General features: G+C 40.5%; 1 protein-coding gene across 1 annotated transcript in view; it reads left to right on the plus strand.

Annotated features, from left to right (window-relative positions):
- Window positions 1-3523: 3523 nt before the first annotated feature.
- SPRED2 (sprouty related EVH1 domain containing 2) overlaps window positions 3524-23606 on the plus strand; it is a 36711-nt gene continuing 16628 nt past the window's right edge. The window contains exons 1-2 of the mRNA XM_053460962.1: window positions 3524-4156; window positions 23292-23466. Of these exons, the coding sequence (XP_053316937.1) occupies window positions 4131-4156; window positions 23292-23466 (201 nt within the window). The 5' untranslated portion in view covers window positions 3524-4130. The remainder of the gene's footprint in view (window positions 4157-23291; window positions 23467-23606) is intronic.

Consider the following 23606-nt stretch of genomic DNA (forward strand, 5'->3'; position numbering starts at 1 on the left):
CCGTATTGGCTCGGATATAGGCCGCCCCCGTATATAGGCCGCACCCTAAAAGTTTGGTGCTTTTTTAAAGAAAAAGTTTTTTTCTTTAAAAAAGCACCAAAAAAACATGCTGCCACTCTGCCCCCCCCGAGATATGCTGCCACTGTCCTCCCTCCCCGAGATATGCTACCACTGTCCTCCTCCCCCCCGAGATATGCTACCACTGTCCTCCTCCCCCCCGAGATACGCTACCACTGTCCTCCCTCCCCGAGATAGGCTGCCGCTGTCCTCCCTCCCCAAGATATGCTGCCACTGTCCTCCTCTGACCCCCCCCCCGACTTACCGGAGCAGACTCCCGGGTGTCTTGCGTGCCCGGCGGGGGACATCTACGCAATACAACTTCCGGTGCCGGCACTGGATGTGCCGGTACCGGAAGTTGTATACGCATATTGCGTAGATGTCCCCCGCCGGCCCCGCAAGACACCCGGGGGGTGGAACGATGCGCTTAGACAACCTCCCGTGCCGGCACCCCCCCCTGGGAAGTGCTGGCAGGGGAGGCTGTCTGAGCGTATCGGGGAGTAGGATACAGGTCCCCTGCACCGCTGCGGGGGATCTGTATCCTAACACCGCTGCCTGCCCGGCGCCCGGGACTGCGCTAGACCCCGAATATAGGCCGCACCCCCACTTTAAAAACTTAAAGTGGGGGAAAAAAGTGCGGCCTATATTCGAGCCAATACGGTATATATATATATACATATATAGAATTAAATTCTGTATAGGTGTATACATGTAAGGCAACTTCTCTATAATGCATATATATATATATTGTAGACAGGATGTATAAATGTGATGCTTTCATAACTAAACACAGACCTAGTAATGTTAACACTTAAGTGCTGTTTCTTTGAAAACAATCACTTAACTTTATACAAGTGTTTTCAGATGACATCAAAGCTCTTTAGATTCCTCCTAATCACACCAGTAATTGCAGGCTATTTTTCAAATGGCTCTTTTGCAACATGGATTACAGTCTAGGTTCACTACCGCCATAATTAGTAGCCCTTACACTAGTCTAGCAGTCCTGTTTTCTTGTCTGTTTCCTCTTTTGAGAATGTATTTCAAAATCAAAAAGACTTCGACAATAGATTTCCCTCAATTAACTTCATTCTCATTGTAATGGGGCCACAACAGGCCAATTAATTATGTTGTTTGGCTAAATTAACAATGTTATAAATAGTTAAAAATATTGTTGCATTATCAGTCACATGTTTATAGTAAAATACATTTACAACATGTAAAGTGGATTTATACAGGGCATATAATAAATTATTAAGTTACTGGTAGGCATTAATAAAACTTTTTATAGGCCTAGTAAAATGTATACAATATCAAACTATTCCTTAAGAGAGAATACCTGTAACATGTATGCTACAATTGAATATATATTTTTAAATGCAAATGTATTTAAAAAATAAATAAATCAAAAAGTGAATAATGTAGAAAAAAGAGGAAAAAAATGTTTATAACCATACTTTAAAAATAAATATAAAATATTAATATATTCAATAGTAGGCTTGCTATTATACATAAAGTTGATTTGAACTATATATTTTTCTGCTTCAGTTATCCAAATCAGGAGGTCAGTTTTGTGCTTGTTCATATATCAGGCTGACCAAGAGATCACAACTAGGGCAACTGTGATTTGTTACTGCGTGAGTGTCTACTTCCCGTTGGGCACACATATGTACCCCACTACAGCTGAATTGGAGCCAATCTAAAATTAACGCCTAAGAATAAAAGTCAGTATATGGTATAAATCAACCATGGCCACGTGGGAAAAACAATGTTGTGTAAACATGGCTGTAAAGATCCATACTTTCACTTTATATAAAAAATAAGTGATATTAAATATTTAAATCTCATCTATTCAAAAGGACACAGACACAGGAATCAAAAACGGCACACAATGTGCTTAATAGTGATTACAATATTACAAAATTTGCATATTTCAACAATCTGTACAAATCTCTGAAAACAAGGGAAGCCCCCCCCACGAAACAAACAAAAAGCAAAAAATGTTAATCCACTTTTGTGGGCTGATTCACCTGCACTCTTTCGCACTCTCATTTATTTACAACCCGCATGTTGTGGCCCATCTAATAAAAACCCACCATATGTAAACCAGTGGTAGAAATGGTAGCTAACTGATCCGATGATTTGCATGATTATTTCTCCCCATTCCTCACTAGAAGCAGAAAGTCTTTTTAGGGTGGGGTAAGAAGAAGGTAAGGAAAGAATTCAGGATAGGAAATTGTTATGCGAGTTCTGCCACATATTGTAAATTCATTAAAGTCATAAAAAAATATTTGTTTCTAAGCCAAATATCCCATAAACAATTACACTAATTAAAAAGCACAAACATAAGATGTAAGTAGTTTTAATACATTAACTTAATGGATGCTAAGCATATGACAGTTCATCCGCTTTAAAAATGACATTAACAAAATAAACTAAAATTCTAATTTATTTTGAGTAATCATTCAGCTTCACCTGATTAGCCGTGAGCTGTAGCTTCCCATCTACAGGAAGGTGGCCTGAGACAACTGAGAAATTAGACTTTACAATTGACTGTAGGTAGCAGCCCCTTGTTTTTCTTCTGTAACAGTATGTTTTAATATATGTTCATCTGTGGAATCTGATGGTACTTTATAAATAAATGTAATGTAACCTATCTTAACATGGCTCAATCATGCTTTTAGCCCTTTTGAGTGCCAACCATGTATGGGATATGTGGTTGACCCTGCAGGCCAAACACATACTTCACGTGCGGTACTGAGACCACCTTGCCTGCAATCTATAGTTCAGTGAAGCTGTCAATTGCTGACACCATGAGCAGCACTTCAACCTCAGAGGAAATCTCATACAATCTGATCCTATCAAATGAAAAGGCCAGCTTTCCATAAAAAACTCTCATGTTACGATCTCCTACACCATGTTAGGCATATTTTATGTACTAGTCTAGACTATTATGTAATTCTAAGACTCCATATCATACTGTGCATCCTTCCTACATCCTTCTATAGGCAAAGGGAGTTTAGACAATGTTAATATACTGCATAATAGCCATGGGTGTCTATGCTCTATTTCTGGTGTCCATGGTCTCTTCCCTATGGTCTCCAGCTATGCCTCCAGCTATCCCTGCTTTCTCCCTATCTTGCTCCTGATATCCATGCTCTTTCCCCATTCTGCTGATGTTCCCGCTCTTGGTTTCCATTCTCGCTCCATTCCCCCCTTCTGGTGTTCCTGTTCTCTTTCACTAATCTATTCCCCCTGTGCTCTCTTCACTCTCTCTCTCCCTCTGCTTTTGCATCTGCACTCTTCCCACCTTCTCATGTCCCTGCTTTCTCCCCATGTCCCTGCTTTCTTCGCTCTCCGCTCCTTTTCACGTCCCTGCTCTCTTCCCTCTCCCCTCCTTTTCACGTCCCTGCTCTCTTCCCTCTCCCCTCCTTTTCACGTCCCTGCTCTCTTCGCTCTCCCCTCCTTCTCCCCATGTCCCTGCTTTCTTCGCTCTCCCCTCCTTTTCACGTCCCTGCTCTCTTCGCTCTCCCCTCCTTTTCACGTCCCTGCTCTCTTCCCTCCCTCCTGCTCTTTTTCTCCCAAGCCCCGTGTCCTCGCAGCTGCTTGTTGCTGGGGAGGGTTACGTCATCGCTTCCGCCCCACTTCCTCTGTGTGTGTGTGTGAGAGAGTGTGTGTGTCTCCTCCTTGTCCCTGCGGAGGGTGAGCCGCGCGCACACATACACACACACTGACATACAGTGCGAGAGCCAGAGAGAGGCTCCAACATGGAGTACATGGAGTAGCAAGAGATGGGGCTCGGACGGGGCCACCACCAGGAGCCACTCGGGCGGGGCACCGCCGCCTTGTTATAAGCCAGTCCCCGGGAGGTGCTCGGCTAATTACACGGGAAGGCACAAGACTGGCTGCTTGGCGGGGGTCCTATTCGATGCTGCCGGCGGCCTGGGAGAAACCCGAGTCGGGGATACTGATCCAGGGGGAGAACCACCCTTCCTCCTCAGCCAGCGGGGTATGTGAGGGAAAAATGAGCACTTCGGAGCCCCCCGAGGCGGGAGACAGACGGTGATCAGTGCAAGATGAGCGAGGAAGCCTCTCCGGAGGAGTAAGTGTCTCTGCTCCACATCTGGGAGTCTGGGGTGCGCTTGTTGTGTGGGGGGACACCGGGCTGAGACGCTGCATGCCCACCCCCCGGTCTGCGGTGCATTAGTGCTGCTAACAAAGTTGGGGGTGGGCATCACACGAGCCGTGCGTGCGCTTCGTTATTCGCGCTGCACATGCATCGAGCTGGGAAGTTGCGGGGGTCACCCCGATCCTGTTGCGCCCATGCGTGTAATGCATTCCCGGGCTGCAGCTGCCTGCGTGGGGTGTTACGTGGAGATGCATGGCAGAGCTCCTCATGGCAAGCTGCAAGTTAAATCCCGGGTCACGCTGTGTGCATGGGGCCTGCGGCGCTGTTGCCATGTTACTGACTGTTTTTATGAATAAGGGCTTGGAGCATGCGGTGTGCCCTAGTGGATGTAGCTTTTAACTCTTTGAGGTCCTCTTCCTCCCCGACATTGTTATGTAGAAACATAGACCTTGAAGGCAGATAAGAAGCATTCAGTCCAATCTGCCCGTATTTCCTTCTGTAGCACTTTAAACAGCTCTTGGTCTTCTCTTAGATTCAGTATACCTTTACTCCTATCACATGCATGTTTAAATTCCCTTACTATATTAACCTCTGCCCCTTCCGCTGGGAGTCTGTTCCCTTATCTACCACCCTCTCAGGAAAGTAAAACCTTGACTTAAATCTAGATCACGACCTCTCGTTCTCACATGTCTCCTTCTTTGGCGTAAACGTATTTAAAGTTTCTATTGTGGCCCATCTCTCTTCTCTCCTCCAACCTATTGTTGCACTCCTTACTTCCACGTCTTGTGTTTATGTATACTTAACCCCTTAACTCTCAGAATGCCGGAGCTGGCAGTCCAATGCACATGGCGTCTGACAAATCTCACTTTTTTTAATCATTTACTGGTGATCTAGTGTAGAATTGACAGTGTTGCATAAAAAGAGGTAGCTTCAGGCCTTCAGATCATAAATGAAAGGACATTAGAATTGTTTGCATGGGGTACGTTGAAGTAATGCATAACAGATCGGAAGTGTTCAGTAACTTTGCAGAGGCACGGGGTATTGCCCCTCGGTGTTATGTGCATGTTCGGTTGTGATGTCTCACAGCGCCTATAAGCTGTCTTCCTATGTAGCATTGCTGTCTCTGTTTGCAACATTCCAGTGCACCGCACGAGACATGTTTGGGAAGAAAGGAGTAGCGTGTAGCACGCTGTGAATGTGGTAGATCAATATGGCTTATTGCACTCTGCACCTTATTTCTCGGTTCTTGTAGGTTCGAATGCTTTATAATCATGGTATAAGTGACGTGACTGTATAGTCTCTGTTTATCGCACAATGGATAAGCACATATGTAGTTTTCATTGTCGTGTCCAACTGCGGCCCTGAAATGTATGACTGCATATCACGTATTGGTCATTGTAATATCTGTATTTCTGTAAATATCTAACTAGGTATAGTTCTTACGCCGATTGTCATAGAAATCTTACCCGGTATATATGGGCAAAGCATTTGGACGTGGGAACAGAATGATACCGAACTGATTGACAAATACCTAACGTCTAATTATTATGTATATAATATCATTTAATGTCTATGTAATCTAATATATATTTAGTTGCTAGTTAATTGTGCGTATATTTCTATACCAGTGATCTAATAATCATGTAAATTGTCAGAATGGTGTATTTAGTTTTGAAAGATTTGAAAAAGTGGGGATAGTTGGAAAAATCGAGAACGGCAATGTCCAGGAATTTGTAGTTTAAGTTGCAAAATATTGGGTCATTTCAGTTGCCATTTTTCTCTATCACTAGCTGTTAAGTGCAATGTATTTTTGCTTCTGTGTACAAATATCGTTAATGTTGCTCGGTATAGTAGCGTGGGGCATCTGGTGCGGTCTGGGTTTTTTGGCTTTCTCTAATGGCTTCACAACTCTGCTTTCTGATTAAACTCTAAATCGTTCTGACCCTCATTGCCGCCTAAACACCAGGATATCTGATTAACCGTTTACTTAACCAGCAATCATAGGTGTCCGCAGGGACGTTTTGGGCCTCTAGCAAAGCCTACATAAAAGGGACAGGGTTCGCTGCTGGATTTAAGTCTCGTGCACCCTTAGGCAAGGATATTGCTTATAAAAAATATCCTTGCCTAAGGGTAATGCCTAATATCCAGGGCAAATTCAGACATTTTAGGATTCTGTGAGTATTTAGTAGGCTTGGTTCTGGTGTGGCTTATTTATATGAATGCGGTTTCCAGGTGTCTAATGCACTTTGTACACATTCATAGATCTTGTGTGGATTGGCCCCAGTAATTTCCGATATCTGTGATAAGGTTCTTTTTATGTGTCGTTGATCTCTTTAACTTACTAGAAGGTGCAATTAATGTTTTGTCCGACTTGATCAGCACCTTTAAGGTCTGCGGTGGCATCTGGGTTCATCCTACAGAATGAACTGCTGTCCTGCAATCGTCCCTTCAGCACTAGCTTTCTTATCCATAGACTGTATTTTTTCCGCTTACATAGAAACTACAAAATTCTTTTTTACCTTGACAATTTTACAGCCCCGTTCTGGCTTCCTTTCAGACGTTTGTTATACAGGCGACTTCCCCGGGCTAGTAAATCTTACAGCTCTGCCTTAAGCCCATAAAGCCTTTTTAGCATATTTAATATGGTTGTGTAAACCCAATGAAATTACACGTGTAATTCACAGAAAAGAATAAAGGGAGTTCATTTACTTCCATTTATTTTGTAGAATGTTGTCTAGAATTAGAAATGAAGTGGGTTTGTGTTGGCTGGTGCTTTATAAAATTAGACAGAAGTGTTGTAACTTACAGCTGTCCCAGGTGTACTCGTCGTATCTTTATATAATTTTTGGTGCAACAAAACGTTAATATTTAGGTGTTTTAGGAGACGATTTCCCGAGAGGTGGTAGATAAATGGGATAGAGTGGGGGAAATAAAACATGGATAAAGTTATCCTAAATATAAGACAAGACCAAGGATTGATTAAGGAAAACGGTGCAGACTGGATGAGACGAATGGTTCTTATCTGCAGTATTATAAAGACCCTGTCCCCCAGCAGGCTGTGTGTTGGTGGGGTGAGACAGTTGCTTGGTTTGGGGTGCCTGCAGGATGGTGGGTTAAGTTGCCTGAGGATCTGCTGTTTAAGAAGTTGTTTTCTTTAATTCTCCATATGGAAGTCTAGGGGCCCAGCCCATCTTCCGATCTCTGACCCCAGGGATCCAGGTGGCTTTCCTGTTGGATTAGTTCTGCCATTAAATCTGAGACGTCTGCTGGATTCCAAAACTTCTCCTGGCTGCACAGGAATTCCACGGATTAACCCCTTCAGTACGAAACGAGTGCAGTGTTCCGCCCCCCGTCCTGAGGCTCACACAAAACATTTTTTTTCTCTGTTGGTTGGCGATTCGTTTCCGGTTGTCTGCTGCTTTAACACTTCAGTCCCCATTGGCCGCCATGTCTTCTCTGCTGACCTTTTATTTGTGCGCTGTGCTCATTCATAAAAAGAAATCCCACTGGTGGGTGTGAGACGACCTGCTGAGGCTTGGTCTGCCGCCTCCCGCTCAGCTTACACAGTACGGGAGGGCGTGCTGTCTGCCCATCATCGCAGATCTGCGGGCTGGGTGGGGTCGGATGTAGTGTCCTGGATAAAAGGGAGGCCGGCTTAACTCCGTGCGGGGGGAGGGGGCAGTGCAGATCAGGTTGCTTGTCTGGAGAGCGCGCAGCGCCAACTGATTTGTGAATAGAACGAGCCTGGGCGCCGTCACGTGACCGCGGCCATTCATAAAAACATTGCAGCCTTCCCAGGCTCTCGTTCACGCGGCCGGCCTGCTGTGTTATTCACGCAGGGGAGTCGGTGAGCTGGTCCCAGACCCAGTAGCGTGGAACGGGTTACAAGTCCTGCTGTATGGCCGCCTGCCTGCGGCTTAGCCTTGACTTTCCGTCCGCTCTAATCATGGCCACTTGTAGGTAATAACAAAAAGGACGGCAGCCGCTTGTATCCAAAATACCAATGTTATCAATTCTCATGTATTTAACATCTTCTGAGTTTCCAATATGGATTGGTTTTTATTGCACTGTATTTAAATATGCGATTAGTCATTACGTAAAGGCTGTAGTGGCTGAAAACATGGAGTCGGTCCTCTGGCATTATGAACAGGCAGAGGGCTTAGCAGTTTCACAAGGGTTTGGGGACTGGATAATGGAGTGTACTGAGGAACTATCGATTGGTTTTTATTAACTGATATACTGTTGTAGAAAAAAAATCTTACCATATTAACAATTCATACATCATTTTAGCTTACAGTATGAACACGGTCCCTTCAGATCCTAACATACAATTTGCACAAATGAGATGCCATCTATGGCAATCTTCAATGTAACGCTGCTAGCCATGGTTTATTGCTTCTATAAAACAGAACTTGCCATCTTCTTATGAAGCTGCAGTTTTCAATTTTAAATCACTGCAGTTGTTGCCATCCATCTTCAGTTTTTAGCACACTGATGTTTAATGTTTAGACTACAAGTAACAAAGAAACCCTCCGTCTGGGGGTTATTCACTAAAAGGAGTGTTTGCAGAATAGATGTATTTCTTGCTCCCTTTGCACTATGCGTTATGAAGAGTTGGCACCAGTGGGCTTCTGTAGAAAGAGCTTGGCCGGATCTGTCTAATATAAAGTTAAATCAGAGAGATTTATTATTTACATTTATTATGTATGGTGACTCGCAACCATAGAATTGTATATAACAACCACACAACAGTTCTTAAAAACTGGCTTGCACCCAGAAATGCATATACCATGTACCATTTGCACACCACATGTGAAAATTTATTTTTATGGGGGGGATCCTTGAAAAGCACCAAAACTCTGAGTGCGGGCATATTTTGGCCATAATTGCTTCATTTAGTTCAATCCCATCTAGCGTCACTTAACCTTTGACATCACATGTTGTTCTGACCAAACAAGTACAAACATATGTTTCGAATTTATGTGGATTGCTCTGGCTTCATCTGCTTAAAGCTTTCTTACTTCCTGCCTGGAAGGTCTGTTTTTTTTCTAGGAAAAGAAAAGAAAAAAACCTTTAAATTTTTCCATCCACTAGAAATAATTATGCTAATTAAGGTACATTTAAAGCATAACATTAATTAGGACTATAATCAGTTTCCTCTTTTTTTATTTTGGGACGCTACTATTTATTATTAAATTATAATTATGCATGTAGTGTGTGTATGTATATGTATGTGTGTGTGTGTGTGTATATATATATATATATATATATATATATATATATATATATTATATATATTTATATTATATAAAAAAAGTTGTGGCAAGTCCCTAGTATTTAGAGTTCTGATAATGTTGCAGAATTGAGATTTTACTACTGCTCATAGAGAAGGAAAAAGCCCAGCAGAATATCCAATGCATGCAATCTACCGGTTTACCCTACTGTACCCATACCCTTAAAGAGCCATCATTATTTTATGTCAAGTTCCCATGTACGTATGTAGTAATATTGCACCTGTGGTTCTTTTAACTTTTTTTTACAGAGGTTTCATCTTGCCCCCAGCTTGCTAAAACATGTAGGGATGGTAATTACTTCATAATACATTGGTGCAGTCATTTTGACCCCACGCCATCATCTCTGAAATGTAGAAAACACGCCTAATTTCCCAAGCAATACTTTGTGACGCCGCGGGGCTTTATTCACAAATCTCTATGGAAGATGGCTTCTTTGGGATATTTTTTTCACTGGCATCTTCTCATATAGGGCTATAACTCAAAATTCAAAGAGCAGCCATCATAGAAAAAATGAAATGTTTCTCTGTCTTTCTCCGAACTTCTCCTCCGTATCGCCCTAGGTAAGATTGCCTGTTGTTTGGGTAAATAGGCTGGTAGGGGAGATCAGAGATCTCTTTATAAGCCACCCATTAAGCTTATTGGGCAATCGGGGCCCATGGTTTGGCATCAGGTCGGACGTTGCCACTGCATCAAACTCTGAGTTGGTGCTGTATACGTTTGTAATAATATTGTGACTATAAAATAGGTCCTGATTTGTACAGTATCTCAGTCTTCATGTTCAACACTGAAGAGAATAATGTTCCCAGTGTAGCCAAAGCATCCAACAGTCATTAACCTGCACAGATTCATTGAGCTAGAAGGCAATTCAGTTGAACCCTTGGAATTGTGTACATTTAAATTGATCAGCTGATGAAATAGTGTAGACATTTTTAAGAAAACCTTGCTTTCTGATGAATCTAGTGAGTATTTTCCTGGTTTCAGGTCCTGGCTCCATGCTTGTACTGCGTAAACACGGGTTTAGAACAGGGGTCCAGTAATGAGAACGTCATACTGTGAATCCTATTTCCATCGCTTATTTTGTCCCTTTAGTTTTCTGCTTAAAACCAGGCGAGCCACCAAATCATGTATTTCATGGTTCTGTTCTCTATATACTTCATTGTAATACAGATTAAAATAAGCAATGCCAATGTATCATGTGTATTACTTTATTGTTTTGGTGATCTGTGTGATTCTCGCTGCCCTATTTAGTTGCAAGTTGTTGTTGGGTTCAGGCAGCCCAAAGGTTAGAGGGAAGATGGCTTCTGGACAGGAGACTTATTAGCTACGCTTGCTTTGCCACCGTTTAGTGTAATTAAATGATCTCCAAAACACTAAACTGGATAAAATGTGCTTCTTATGAAAACCCTGCTATCATATAGGGTTAGAGTAGCCGTCAGAATAAAAAAAAAAATCCAATCTATTTTATTTTTGAGAAAAACTCTTTTATATTAAAAAAATATCAAAAAATATATTAAAAAATCAGCTTTTCCTTATTCTGTACTACTGTGTTTCCATGCGACTTCCAGATGAGACAACCATGAGTACCTTAGTAAAATAATCTTATTTATATTTATTTGCACCCCAATGACAAGTGCTTGATAGGTTTAAACATTCATGAATTTCATTATGTTTAACAGTGGTATTGTTTGCTTTAAAAACCCACCATGAACTAAACCGGTTATTGCTTGTCTTATGGGATTTTTCGGATGTTGGAGGTGTATTTACAGTCCACTCCTGAGGTTCAGACATACTGCCTCACCGTGCCCATCAGACCTGAACGTTTTGCTAGTGCTACGTATATAGTTCTTGGTGTTTCTGTCCTAAAGCTTACTGGTCCCTTTCATTTTTTTTCTTTTACGGGACACTCCGGCCATCATATGGACTTTGTGTATTTTTTTGCTGGTTTTTCCTAGTCCAGCCCATGGAAGGATTAATCCAAATCTCCGCCATTTATTTTCACCTGGCTTGCTTACCAGTGCTCGCCTGCACAGTACTCACAGCCAGCCAGTTTCAGAGCACTTTCCTGCCAGCGATTGGCTTTTTTTATGCAGCCAAAACTGGTGTAGATAATGGAGCTGGATAATAAAGATAAGTTGCCTTTATTTACAGGTGAAGAATACATATTAAGGCACTTACGTAGCACCTAAACATCCGTTCTTCATGGGCTGTAAGGAACGCTATAGACTGTCCCTTTTAAGAATGCTGAATGTGAGATTGAGTGGCTGTACACTCATTAACAGGTGCACCTTGTATATATAAATCTTTGTTTTCCTCAGGTTAATATGACCAGCTTGTTATTAAGTACATTCTTCTGTTCCAACTGTTTTTTCCCCTAGACTGGTAATTACACCATGGCCTCTGTGGTTTGCAAGGTCCTTCACCTTTTTTTTTTTTTTTTTTTTTAACATGGAAATCTCTGTGGGTGGTCTGGACTTCCGCACTTCGTGAACCTAATTAAGTGGCTGGGATAGTTGCTAATCCATATGTACGTGTGTTATAAACTTGACATCTACATTTTTTCCTGTTTAATTCCTCTGTTTACGTCTCACACAACAGGCATATTATTTTATTCAGCCAGATGTGTTTGGCATTAGAACCTGCTTGTATTTTTTTTCTTTAATGCTTATAACCTCAAGTAAACCGTTCTCATTTGGTAGTCGGATATTTCATTGCACGTGCGGTTTTTAATATGCACGTGCAATGAAATATCCGCATGTTGGGTTACCCTTCACATTGCAAGAAAATCACTCTTGTCCCTTTGCTTTCAGAGCTATAATAATGTATCTTGGGCATTGTTGTGACCAGCTCCCACCTCCGGGCATGGAATCATTTATTTAGATCATTTAACATACACGTCTAGGTGGAGTCCATTTGTATGCAGGATTCTCCTAACAGCTAAGCAAGATGCCATTTTATTTTTAAAATGCTCTATCAATCCAGTGTCATACAGTGGCATCTGAAATTATTTCCTTTTGAACAATGTAAAATCTCCATGTGTCCTTACTTGCCAGTGTGTTTGCCATCCTCACACTAGCCCCATACATTTAATTCTTTATAATAATCTCTTAGCGGAATCAGACATTTTCAGTTATTCCTGTAACGGAGTCATCGGACAATATGCATGGAGAGCTTGGGGACATCCTTCATCCTTCAGTGCTAGACAACTCTACAACGCTAAACTAAAAACTTCAGTTACTTGTCCGAAGGACTCCCATCGCAACTGTACCTCTTGCGTTTCCTGTTAACCTCTGTGGATGTATTCATTCCTGGTTTATTACAGCTTGGCTTCAAATAGGATATGCTTTCTTTATCTTGGCTGAAGTCAGTAGTATGTTTGGTGTAAACTTCACAATGAATTGCTCCTGTAGCCATCCCTTTCTGTTCCTTTTCTGCAACGATCGGTGCCAGCATTTCCACTGTCTGTATTTTATGTTGGCTTTGAAATACTACTCAATTTAGTCCCTGCATTGGCTTGTTTGCTTGCATAACCTGTTTCTAGTTGTATCTTGCATTATCTAAAGATAGTGTGTGTGTGTGTATATATATTATTAGTACATCTGAGAGTATGACTTTGAAGCTTGCCTGTTCAATTGGGCACTGAATCCGTTGTCTCTAATGCATACAGAGCATTCCCAGTCCAACATTTTCATAATGATAGCCCCATTCATGTCAATAAAGATTGATGTCCGTGCAAATCACTTTAACAGAGAGCCTGCGGCTACAGTCTGTGCAGCCATCAGCAACTGTCTGGGACGTACTGAGGAGGTCCTTACAATAATTGTTGACAGCTCTCTCCGGTGTTTGGGACTTACTGCAGTTCAGACATCGCAAACCCACAGACTCTCTTCTATCTGCAGTTCTACTTTAGAAGTCTGAAGCCCCTATTTCATCTCAGTAGCTCTGCATAAGTCAAATGAGTGGTAATCTTCATTGGTTGAGGCTTCTTGATCATGAGAGGTTTGCATTTAAATGGTATGGATGTGTATGTAAATGGTACATGCTATAGAAATAAAACTGTTTGTGTAATATCTTGTTTTTCCATAGCAGAGAGAGAGCTCTGTCGCTACATATATTCTCAGACAACATGTATATTGATCAAAAGGCATTTTTCTGTGTTTTTGTATTAGAATAGTATAAGGACTCCTGTTTCATATTGACATAGTTGCCATGTGGCACCGCCTAAGACACCTTGAAATCACTTCTTTATCGATGCTCTGAAGACCTTTAGGGACCTATTCTGTGTGGTCATGTTACAGGAATTTTACATTTCTGAAATTCCTGATGTAGAATTGTAAACCTTTTGACCTCAGATCACCATCCTCTTTTCACGCTCTCAACATAAGATCGTTTTGAAACAAGAGAGAAATGTTCCCCTAATCTGCCACCTGCTTCTATTGCTAATTCATTCAGTTTTGTGGATAAATATCTACATTGCCTAGTAGGACATCCATCCCTGTCACACCTTGAATGGTGAAATGCACCTACTTAGGGCTTGCAGTACTGCACCTTTCTGAACAATTTATACAAAGTCCTGAAAACGAGGCCAGACCCCCCCCCCGAATCAGATAAAGACGAAGCAAAAAGCTCCAAAATTTGTGGGTGTGGCTCGGTCACATTCTTGCCCACCCCACACTCTGTTACCCTACTTTCTTTGCCTACCACTTCTGTTTCCGCATCTTCTACTTTTTCATCTTCAATCTGGTATCATCTTTCTTCGTCCACATCTCTGCAGACGTTACCTGTTAGGGACTTCCACCTTATTGCCTTTAATTCACATAAGGGCAAAGTTCCTGCCTGGTTATGTCCGTGGAGATAGGAAAAGATACCAGGTTGAAGATGCAGAGAAGGTAGGGAAACATTTAGAGAGCATGAGAGTGAATGACCTTGAATATGGGCATTAGATTTCGTTCCCAAAACAAAAAGTTTTACCAATAGCACCTACCCCCTGTAGATATATAATATCTCTTGTGCACAAGTACACATAGCCCTAGAAAATAATTTGATGTACTAGTCAGGTGGCAAGTACATACTTTTTTTTTTTTTTAAATTCATTTGTTTTTATATGGTACCAACAGAAAAATGTATACACGTCTTCCACAAAAGCCAGAATTTGGATCAACCACAAGAACATGTTATAGCTTCTGGATGAAATTCTATCTAATGATAAAAGCAGGCAGCATGTTTTTGATTAACTACCCCTCAGAGATATTTGCCTTTGATGTAAGGAAATGTGCAGGCATGGTTATTATTACATATAGTACATAACCTTCAGAGCAGATTAAACACCAGTGATTTTTATTTTATTTTATGCTGAATTCAACAAAGCGATATCCCCAAAAACTATTAACTATTTACAAGGATGATAGATAATCCTGTAATATGTGTCATCTGTAAAACAAAACAGGAAGGCCAAAAAAAGTGCACTCGTTAGAGGAACTGTCTAATGTCCCAAACATGTTTCTCCTCTAAGCAAAAATGTAACTTTTAATTACTACTTTTTGTATGCATTAAGGGGCATATGAAGGTTAAAGTAAACCTTAAAAACTTAAATAAGGGACAGACGGGTGCACTTGAACATATCTTGCAAGTCCCCTTTGACGACTGCGCTGTTGTCGCTTTTTTTTTTTTTGCTGCTTAACAAGTAATTCGGATTGTCAAAACTGATACAGTTGAGCCATCAACATTTGTTCCCGTTATGTGATATCTGTACTCACTAGAACATTACACACACTTTAGTTGTGAAAGGGTTTTCTTAGAGTATGTATTAATGTAAAAAAAACATTTAGGGAGAAGTTGCAGCTCCCCTCCTATATCCATAGTCCTGATTTTAGCAGCCAACCAGTGGCAAGAAAAAACTTCAGTCGAAATCAATGGAAGCTGTGTGTGTGTGTGGGGGGGGGTCTCGTAATGCTCAACGCACCACCAACACGGAGTGCCCCCGTGACATTCAAAGAGCACGTGCTGGAGGGGACTTTCGGCATTTGACTGTGCTTTATTTAGTAATGCATAATAATTAATTAAAAGAAAAAATCCTTATGCCTTGTTGACGATTTAATTTTGTGCTTTTTATAAACGTGTGACTGATCACTGGCAAAGATAACTTTGGATGGAGCCTTTCCCAAAATCCATCACCGCCCAGAAATGTTAAAAATAAACATCCCGCTCTTCCTGTTTTTATAGTTTGCTTATTTCCTTGGTATTATGTCTTTTTGTCAGTATTGCTGCCTTTTGGAGACAATACGGACATGAGAAATGTTTCCTGCAGACGTTGCTCTTTAAACATCTTCCGTTGGACCTCCTGCTTTCACATTCTGTGCTTCTGTACTTTAGGCCAATGACACGGCAGATCACACGATGGCTCAGAATAGTACAGCGTTTCCATGGCACTGAATGACTACCTTATTGAGATATACCGTACCGAACAAGCGTATTGCACCATCTCCCTCACACCCCCAGGAATATCTTAATGATGCTTCATGTACTATTAAATTGTTTCTTCCCCTAAAAACGTAATGTTCAATTTGTAAAATAGTCCAAGTAAAAAAAATTGTGGTTTAGTTAGGAAAAAATGTATCTATTGAACCTGCGTTAGCTATATGGTGTGGGGGCAGCCGTCTATCCTACCCCGTTAAAGGAATATTAAAGCCATTATAGACACTTTGAAACTACCTATGGCTTCCCACCCAACACACGTTAATGAATGATGAGAACTGCCTTCTCAATTGGCATGACTTTGTAGCATTTCCCATCAGAATAAGTCTGATGGACAACAAGTGGTTACTAACCTACTATAGAGAGAAAATACTTAAACAAGAACAAGCCAGTGGTCCATGAATCCGGTATGATGCAGTTCTATTGAGGAGCACCTCAAGACATCTCCACAATGAGCAGTAAAAACAAAAGCCTAAGTTTTGAAATTGTAGTACACCCCCACCCCCCAAAAAATATAAGAAACCTCTCCCAAAACTGAAGGTGCTTAATAATGTTTAACATGCAGTTACCTCCTGCCTCAAATCTTAACATACATTCCCAATCTATAGATACACGAGGAAGGCTGATGCAGCTTTACTATAAAGTAAACAATGCTCTAAGTGTAGAAGAATTTATATCGGTCCGTAGGGTATACCAGTGGTATTTAAGTTTTAATTGCTCTTTTACCACTCATATTTTGGAAAACATTGCAGTTATCCTTCTCTATTGTATTTGTTTTTCTTCTGAAAGCATTTCCTGGATTTTGGTTATATGTGTGCTGTTTGTTCCATATTTTAAGAGCTTAACACTAAATGGAAGAATTAAGCAAAGCTAATTTATATGAAAAGTATTCATAAGTGTAAAAAAGGAAAAAAAATCACTTAACTAACCGCAGTGTCCATGACTTGCTGTCGGATCCTGTCGGAAGTCACAATCCAACAGTGTGTCTGGACACAGCCGGCGTCTGTACTGTCAGGAGAGGCAGGGGGATGTGTGGGGCGCTAGGTTAAGTGAATCTACAGGCAACGGGAAGTGCTCAGTGGTGGGTTAAGCGAGTCTGCTTTTCTACTTAAGATTTTCTTACGAAAAAAATCATTTGTAAGAATCTGAGAGCTTGTCATGAAATGTACATGGTTAGCTGTACTTGCCCGCATACATGTGCCAACATCAAACTGTCCTTTGTGTTCAGAGAATCATGATGCAATGTTTAAATTGGAGCTCTTTATTTAACTTTCCCCGTGTTGATGACGGGAGGCAGAATTTTATCCATGTAAGCCTTCATTATGAAATGTTACTATCCCTTTAATTACAGTGCTACTCCTAAGAGGAAGGGGATCTAGAGCCAGCGCTAATTAGAAAGATAACTTAAATTTGCAACAGGACCTCAACAGTCCCTTTGCAAATTGTTATAAAATTACTAAAGCCATGTTGAATAATTATAACTTTGGTAGAAATATAAGGTTGGTGTGCCGTACATGCGGGAACCCAGTTCCCATTAAAATCTTGTGTGTTTGGATTGCCTTTTTAAAGATGGGGGAGATGGTTATCTTACTCTACATTGAAGCGTGATGGTTGACACAATAGGAATATAATCCTGAGTTTGTGATGAATCATCAGCCCAGCACCCTCTGTTCTATGAGAACGGAGAACTGCATGCAGGGATAAAGCTGAACGCTTGAAGGCCTGCTACAGCAATTGTGCTAAACTATAATACAGGCACGTCCCGCTGGGCAGAACTGTAGGAGTGTTGTCTTAAACATCTGATTGTCATGCAGGTCCCTAGCCTTCGATTATCTGTGTAAAGCACTTCCTGAGTATTTGCATGCTATGGCTCACCAGATGTTAAGCTTACAATTTCAAGATCCCAGGATTTGCAGTTCCAAAAGCTGGAGACCTTTAGGCCACATAGAGAAGTCCCTTTATTATTTAATCTCTTCTGGAGCATGATGCGCCAACATACCCTTAGCCCCATTTTATGTTAATCGGCTTGAAATATCCCAGCAGCTGGCACATAAGGGTTGGTCCTTTTTTTTCTTAATCTCCTGTGTGCTTGTAGACCTTTTTTTTCTATTTGTCTCTTAAAACAATTTCATAAGATGCATTTTTTTAACCCCCCCCTGCCCTATTTACTAATTGTATTTTGTATCTTAAAAACTGGAGCTTTTTTCTCAATTTTTCCAATTGTTAAACCATTTGCCAATCTGGGGAGAGGATGTCACCAGAAGCTACACCATTTTGTGGAAGTTCACCATGAGTTCATGCCCATAGATCCGGATGAAGACATGCGGAAAAGTAGAAATTACCCGCAAAATGTATATATCCCACATACATAGTTTTTTATTTTAGTTGTTATGGTTTTAAGCTACAGGGTGCATTGTGTGACAGTTCCAAACAAATGGCAGGGTGGGCACGATTAACCCCTTAATGCAAAATGCATTGTGTTCAATGGGTTTTGGGACCGCCCATTGTCCTTAAGGGGTTAAGATAGGGTTAAAGACTTCTGATGAGGTTACCTCAGGCATGGGCAATCCTCCATAAAACACTCTTTAGAAACGTGGCATTTATGCCATAACTATACACTAGGTATTAAAGCCCACCTATTTTTTTAAGATAATTTTTTTGGGGACATGCACAAAGTAGCATTAAGTTCCAAACAGGGCCTTTGTACGTCCACGAGAAAACACGGCTGTTGGCCCTGAAATTCCAATGTAAGACCGAGTGGGCGAAAAAGGTGATCCTGAAATTTCGGTATATGCCCATTTAGTGTTCAGATGTCTTTTTGAAGTCTTGTTATTCTGGTATGAATAGTGGGGGAAAGTACTTGCATAAACATTTGCATATGGGTTTTGCTTCCTAGGGTGGTTATCTGCCGTTTCCTGCACCAATTATTTGTGGCCGGTTCTATGCAGAGGAAAGACGGGACCTATTTGCTTTACGGCGACCGCCAGCTGAACATCTCCTATACAGCAAATGGGGGGGGGAGTATTCTGCGTAATCCTCCCCCCAAGCATTTGCAAGGGAAAAAACGCACAATAGCGGAAAAGCACCTTTTATATATTATATATATGTGTGTGTATAAATTTATTTTTTGCATCTTTATCACTTTATGTCTATTTTAAAATCATATTTTACTGCTTAGGGGGTTAAATATGATTTATAAAAATATAGTTGTGTGATTTTTATTTTTATTTTTTTTTGTGTGCAAGTTTTTAATAACAGTAACACATTCTGTATTTTCTGTTTATATGTTTGTATCAATTGAGTACATTACACAGTTTGTTTTTATGATTAAAAAATGTGGTCTCATTGCTCCCACAAAGTATACTGTTGTATAAACTGCGTGTGACAAAATGTCTCCTTAGGCTAACAACGAAAGCTAATGTTACTGCCGCAAGGTGTATCCCAATTAACCGTTTTGTTCCTGACAAGTTTTTCAATGACGCTGCAGATCTGGCTACAAAGATCATAGTGGGGAGTGTGATGACCGGTCTTCGAAACTTACGTGATCACAAAAAAAGTTTTAAAGCCCAAATATGGCATCCAGTGCCTTTCTCTCTTTTTGGGGTCTTAGGTTATCCCTTGACTAATTTAGGCCAGAGGTCACCAGCTCGCAGTTTGTATTTGTATTTTTTTTTGTTCTGGGGTTTTTTCTCTATATGGTTAATCTTTTCTCGCTATAGTTTGCATGTTAGTAGCATTCTATGTCTTGTGGTTCCTTTTTGATTATATATGAGAATCCCTGTCATTTTCAGCTTTGTCCTGTGCAAAGTTACACTTTAGGAACACTAAAACATGTAAACCGTGTAATTTATATTAGGAATGGCGAGAAGCCGACTACTCTAGATTAATATAGTACCATGGTGTTGAAATATTTCCAGATGCTGCCCCTTCTCCGGGGAGTCCGTTGTGCTTGGAAGTCGTAAGTCCTCCTCTGATCTCAAAATATATTCTTTTTATTGTCTGAACACGTCTGACTCTTCAGCTCTGACATGTTTTCGTTTTCCTAATCCTCTATAGAGGTGCCTAGTTCACCATATTGCTGTTGGATCGGATCCCTGTATTGGGATATTGACTTACATTTTGTAATGCGCTATTACAAAGGGCCGGTCCTGGCATGTTGGCTGAGCGACAAGGGCCAAGTTGGTCCTGTGTAGTTAATGTGGTTCAATTTAATGATCCCTGCTTGGTAAGAACTGTGTATCTGCTCTATATACTTTGTATCGGTGACCTAAAATGCTACTCTTTGCCTGACTGGCTGGCAAACCGTTTGAATAGAGCCGGACAAACTTGTGTAGAGGTTAGAAGCCAGACAATCAAACCTGCGAAACAGCTTTGGATTTAAGGTGCTAGAAAGAGGTTCATCCACAGTGATCCTTATAAAATGGCACAATCATTTAGGAGCAAAATAAAATAAAAATCTAGGAAGCATTGTTAAATGGCTTCCGGTCCGGTCTTAGTTTTTTGTTTTTGTGTTTTTGTTTTCTTTAAGAAAGCAAGGGGAAAGATCTAATATTAGAATCTGTTTGACTGTCGTGTCCTGTTATGCCACAAAGATGGGAAATGATTCATTTTTTTAAAATAGTGTGTGTGTGTGTGTATATATATATATATATATATATATATATATATATATATATATATATATATATATATAATTATACTATATTCTTACTCTTGCTTAAACATATTGACAAGGCATAAGATAAATACGGTTTACGCAAATGATATTGCCAGCTAAACAAAAGTTTGAAATGGATAAAGTAGGCTGGTTTTACCCTCGGACGTGCTGATCGCAGTACTTTCCTCCTAAGCCAGAATGTGACTCTTAAAAGCCTCTGAAGATGTAGAGGATTAACTCCCTGTGCCCCCCACCTTGCCGTTCGCTTTCAAAGACTTGTTTTGCAGCTGAGCTAATTCAAACTTTGTTTCTTTAAAGCCATCGTCTGCATTGTAATGAATACAATAGCTGCGTGCTCCCTTTAATTTTTCATGGTGTTCCTTTTGCAAATAAATGGGAAATATTGCAGAATCTCCCTATATTTGGCATTTGCCCCCCCCCAGCAGGAGATGTTTTAGGCCCAAACACTTCTTCTCCCTGCATGTGATGTACTTACTGGCAGACGCTGCAGGCGGGGATCTGTTCAGACCATAGTGGGTGCTAAGCCTTCCTGATTTCAGTGCTAGCACCTTCCTGCCACTGGTTGCTTTATGGGGCCAGTCAGTGGCAATAAATGTCGGACCACAGAGGAGGAGGGCAGCTTTTTCCCCCATTTTGGAAGGATGCATATTTAAGCACTTGGAGCACTTTACTATGTATTCTTCTTTAGAGGGGATGTCGGGGACATAGACTGTCCCTTTAACCAGTGTAGAAAGCACTGTTCTCTCCTTTTAGACCAGAAGTATTTTTGTCTGGAATCTCCTCTAAGGTCCATATGCACTGGGAAGGTATCTTGGGAATGTGTAAACCCCAGCTGGTTTTAATTAACATTTTTGTTCCATATAAAAAAAAAATCTAATGTTCATAGCCTCAAGAACAACTTGGATATCAAGGATTATTAGAGGAAGAAGTCTTTTCAATGCATACTGTTGAGGATTTGTACACTTTGGTGTTATGCCTTCACTGTTTGTTTAAACTGCTAATTTCATTTCAACTTGCTTTTGAAAGGGCTGTTCAAATTCTTGCTCAAGTAATGAGCCCTATTTATTGGGTCTGGAATTTTAGCTGCTGAATCGAAATTAGACACTGCAAGTAAAGCAAAGGACTTATTTTTGCAAGAAAAAGTATGTCTTCCCATTGAAAAGCTTACCTATAAATAAAAAAGGGCCAGCCCTGCTAAGTTGGTCATTTTATAATACATGGAGAAGTTAAAAGGACACTCCATTCATCATTTGTGCTTTAATCTATATAATACCTCTTATAATCTATTGTAATATCTTTTTTTTAGTTCCTCCGGATCCCCCTGTGCATTTCACTCTGTGCCCACAAGCTCCGTTTCACTTCAGTCCCGTATGTGAATACAGGTTTAGTGACTAGACCCCCTTCGCCCCATCCGTGTACCCCATGTGAAAAGGGTTCATTTTAACATCGGAGCCATCAATATTCAAATCTTAGATGATTAATGCTGGACATATAAACACTTAGGATTCATTTTAGTTTTTTGTGTGTCCTCGGATTGTGGCTCTGACCCAGTCCATTTCCAAAAAAATTTTTAAAGGGACTCTCCAGCCATCGTATGCACTCTGGTTAATATTGCTGTTGTGTTCACCTTTTTTTTTTGTGCTGTCTGTTTTGCAAATGCATGTGGATTTCTGCGGAATCATATACATGTCCCCCTGGCCAAATGTGACAACCTTACAAATATAAAAGTAAATACGTTTCTAGTGTTTATTTTAACGTTAAATGTTTGGTACGTCTGTTGATTAACGTTTACTTGTCTATGGTAACTGGTTTGGAAGCGAGGAACGCCTCTGCCGTATAACCTGGTTGGCGGCTGAACGCCTCCAAGTAGAACGTATGAGTTAGAAATGTCACCATGCCTGACAGCACACAAAGCACTAAGGGTGCCTTCGGCAATATGGTTTAGCAGCTGTTTTTACAGTAGTCCTTTGGTTTCTCTAATGCTTAATTTCCTGAGAGTCTGAATGGGTGTCATTCACGCTGCACGCAAAGAAAACCAAATCCATTCGGATACCTGCTGTATGTACAGGAAATAAAAATATTGCGGTGCAAATGCTAGTGGAGAACTTTGGTTGTAAACTGATCTTCAATTTGAATTTTGTACACTAACCTGAGATGAGATATGTGTGTATATAATATATATATATATAATATATATATATATATATATATATATATATATGTGTGTGTGTGTAACTAATATAATGTTGAATATTATCTGAGCTACTGCTGTCTTAAGTTTTCTTCTTTTGACTGTACTTGCAGCACAAATTGGTTACAATTTGCGTGTGTGTGTGTGTGTATATATGTGTGTGTGTGTGTGTGTATATATAAATAATATATATTTTCAATGTGTATGTAAAAAAACATTTTGTGCATGTGGATGATAACTTACTGGAAGGATATTACACCCCTGTCACTCTACTATAGCTTACATAGTTGATATAGATCCATGTTTTATGGGAAAATGTTCCTATCTAGTCTATGGATTTTTACTGCATTGTGCTAAATAAAAAGAACAATTATCAAGAAGTCCAATACTGTCAAGGTTTTGGCCATTGTAAATACTATAATATGCTCTCGAACATGGTGGAACAATATACTTACTTTTTCTCTCTCCCGTCAGTGACAGCTATATCGTGCGTGTGAAGGCTGTGGTAATGAGCAGAGATGACTCCAGCGGAGGTTGGATACCACATGAAGGCGGCGGACTCAGTCGTGTCGGCGTCTCCAAAGTTTACCCAGATGGCAGCGGAAGAAATGAATTTATAATTCGTGGCGAACGACTGAAAGACAAGCTGGTAATTAAAATTGTATTTTCACGCATCAGCGCATATGATGGTACTTAAAGCCACTGCAACGGCTCCTGTGTGTTTTTTGTGTGTGTATAATATATATATATATATATATATATATATATATATATATATATATAAATAAG

The sequence above is a fragment of the Spea bombifrons genome, chromosome 3, assembly GCF_027358695.1.
Source record: "Spea bombifrons isolate aSpeBom1 chromosome 3, aSpeBom1.2.pri, whole genome shotgun sequence".
Lineage (NCBI taxonomy): Eukaryota > Metazoa > Chordata > Amphibia > Anura > Pelobatidae > Spea > Spea bombifrons.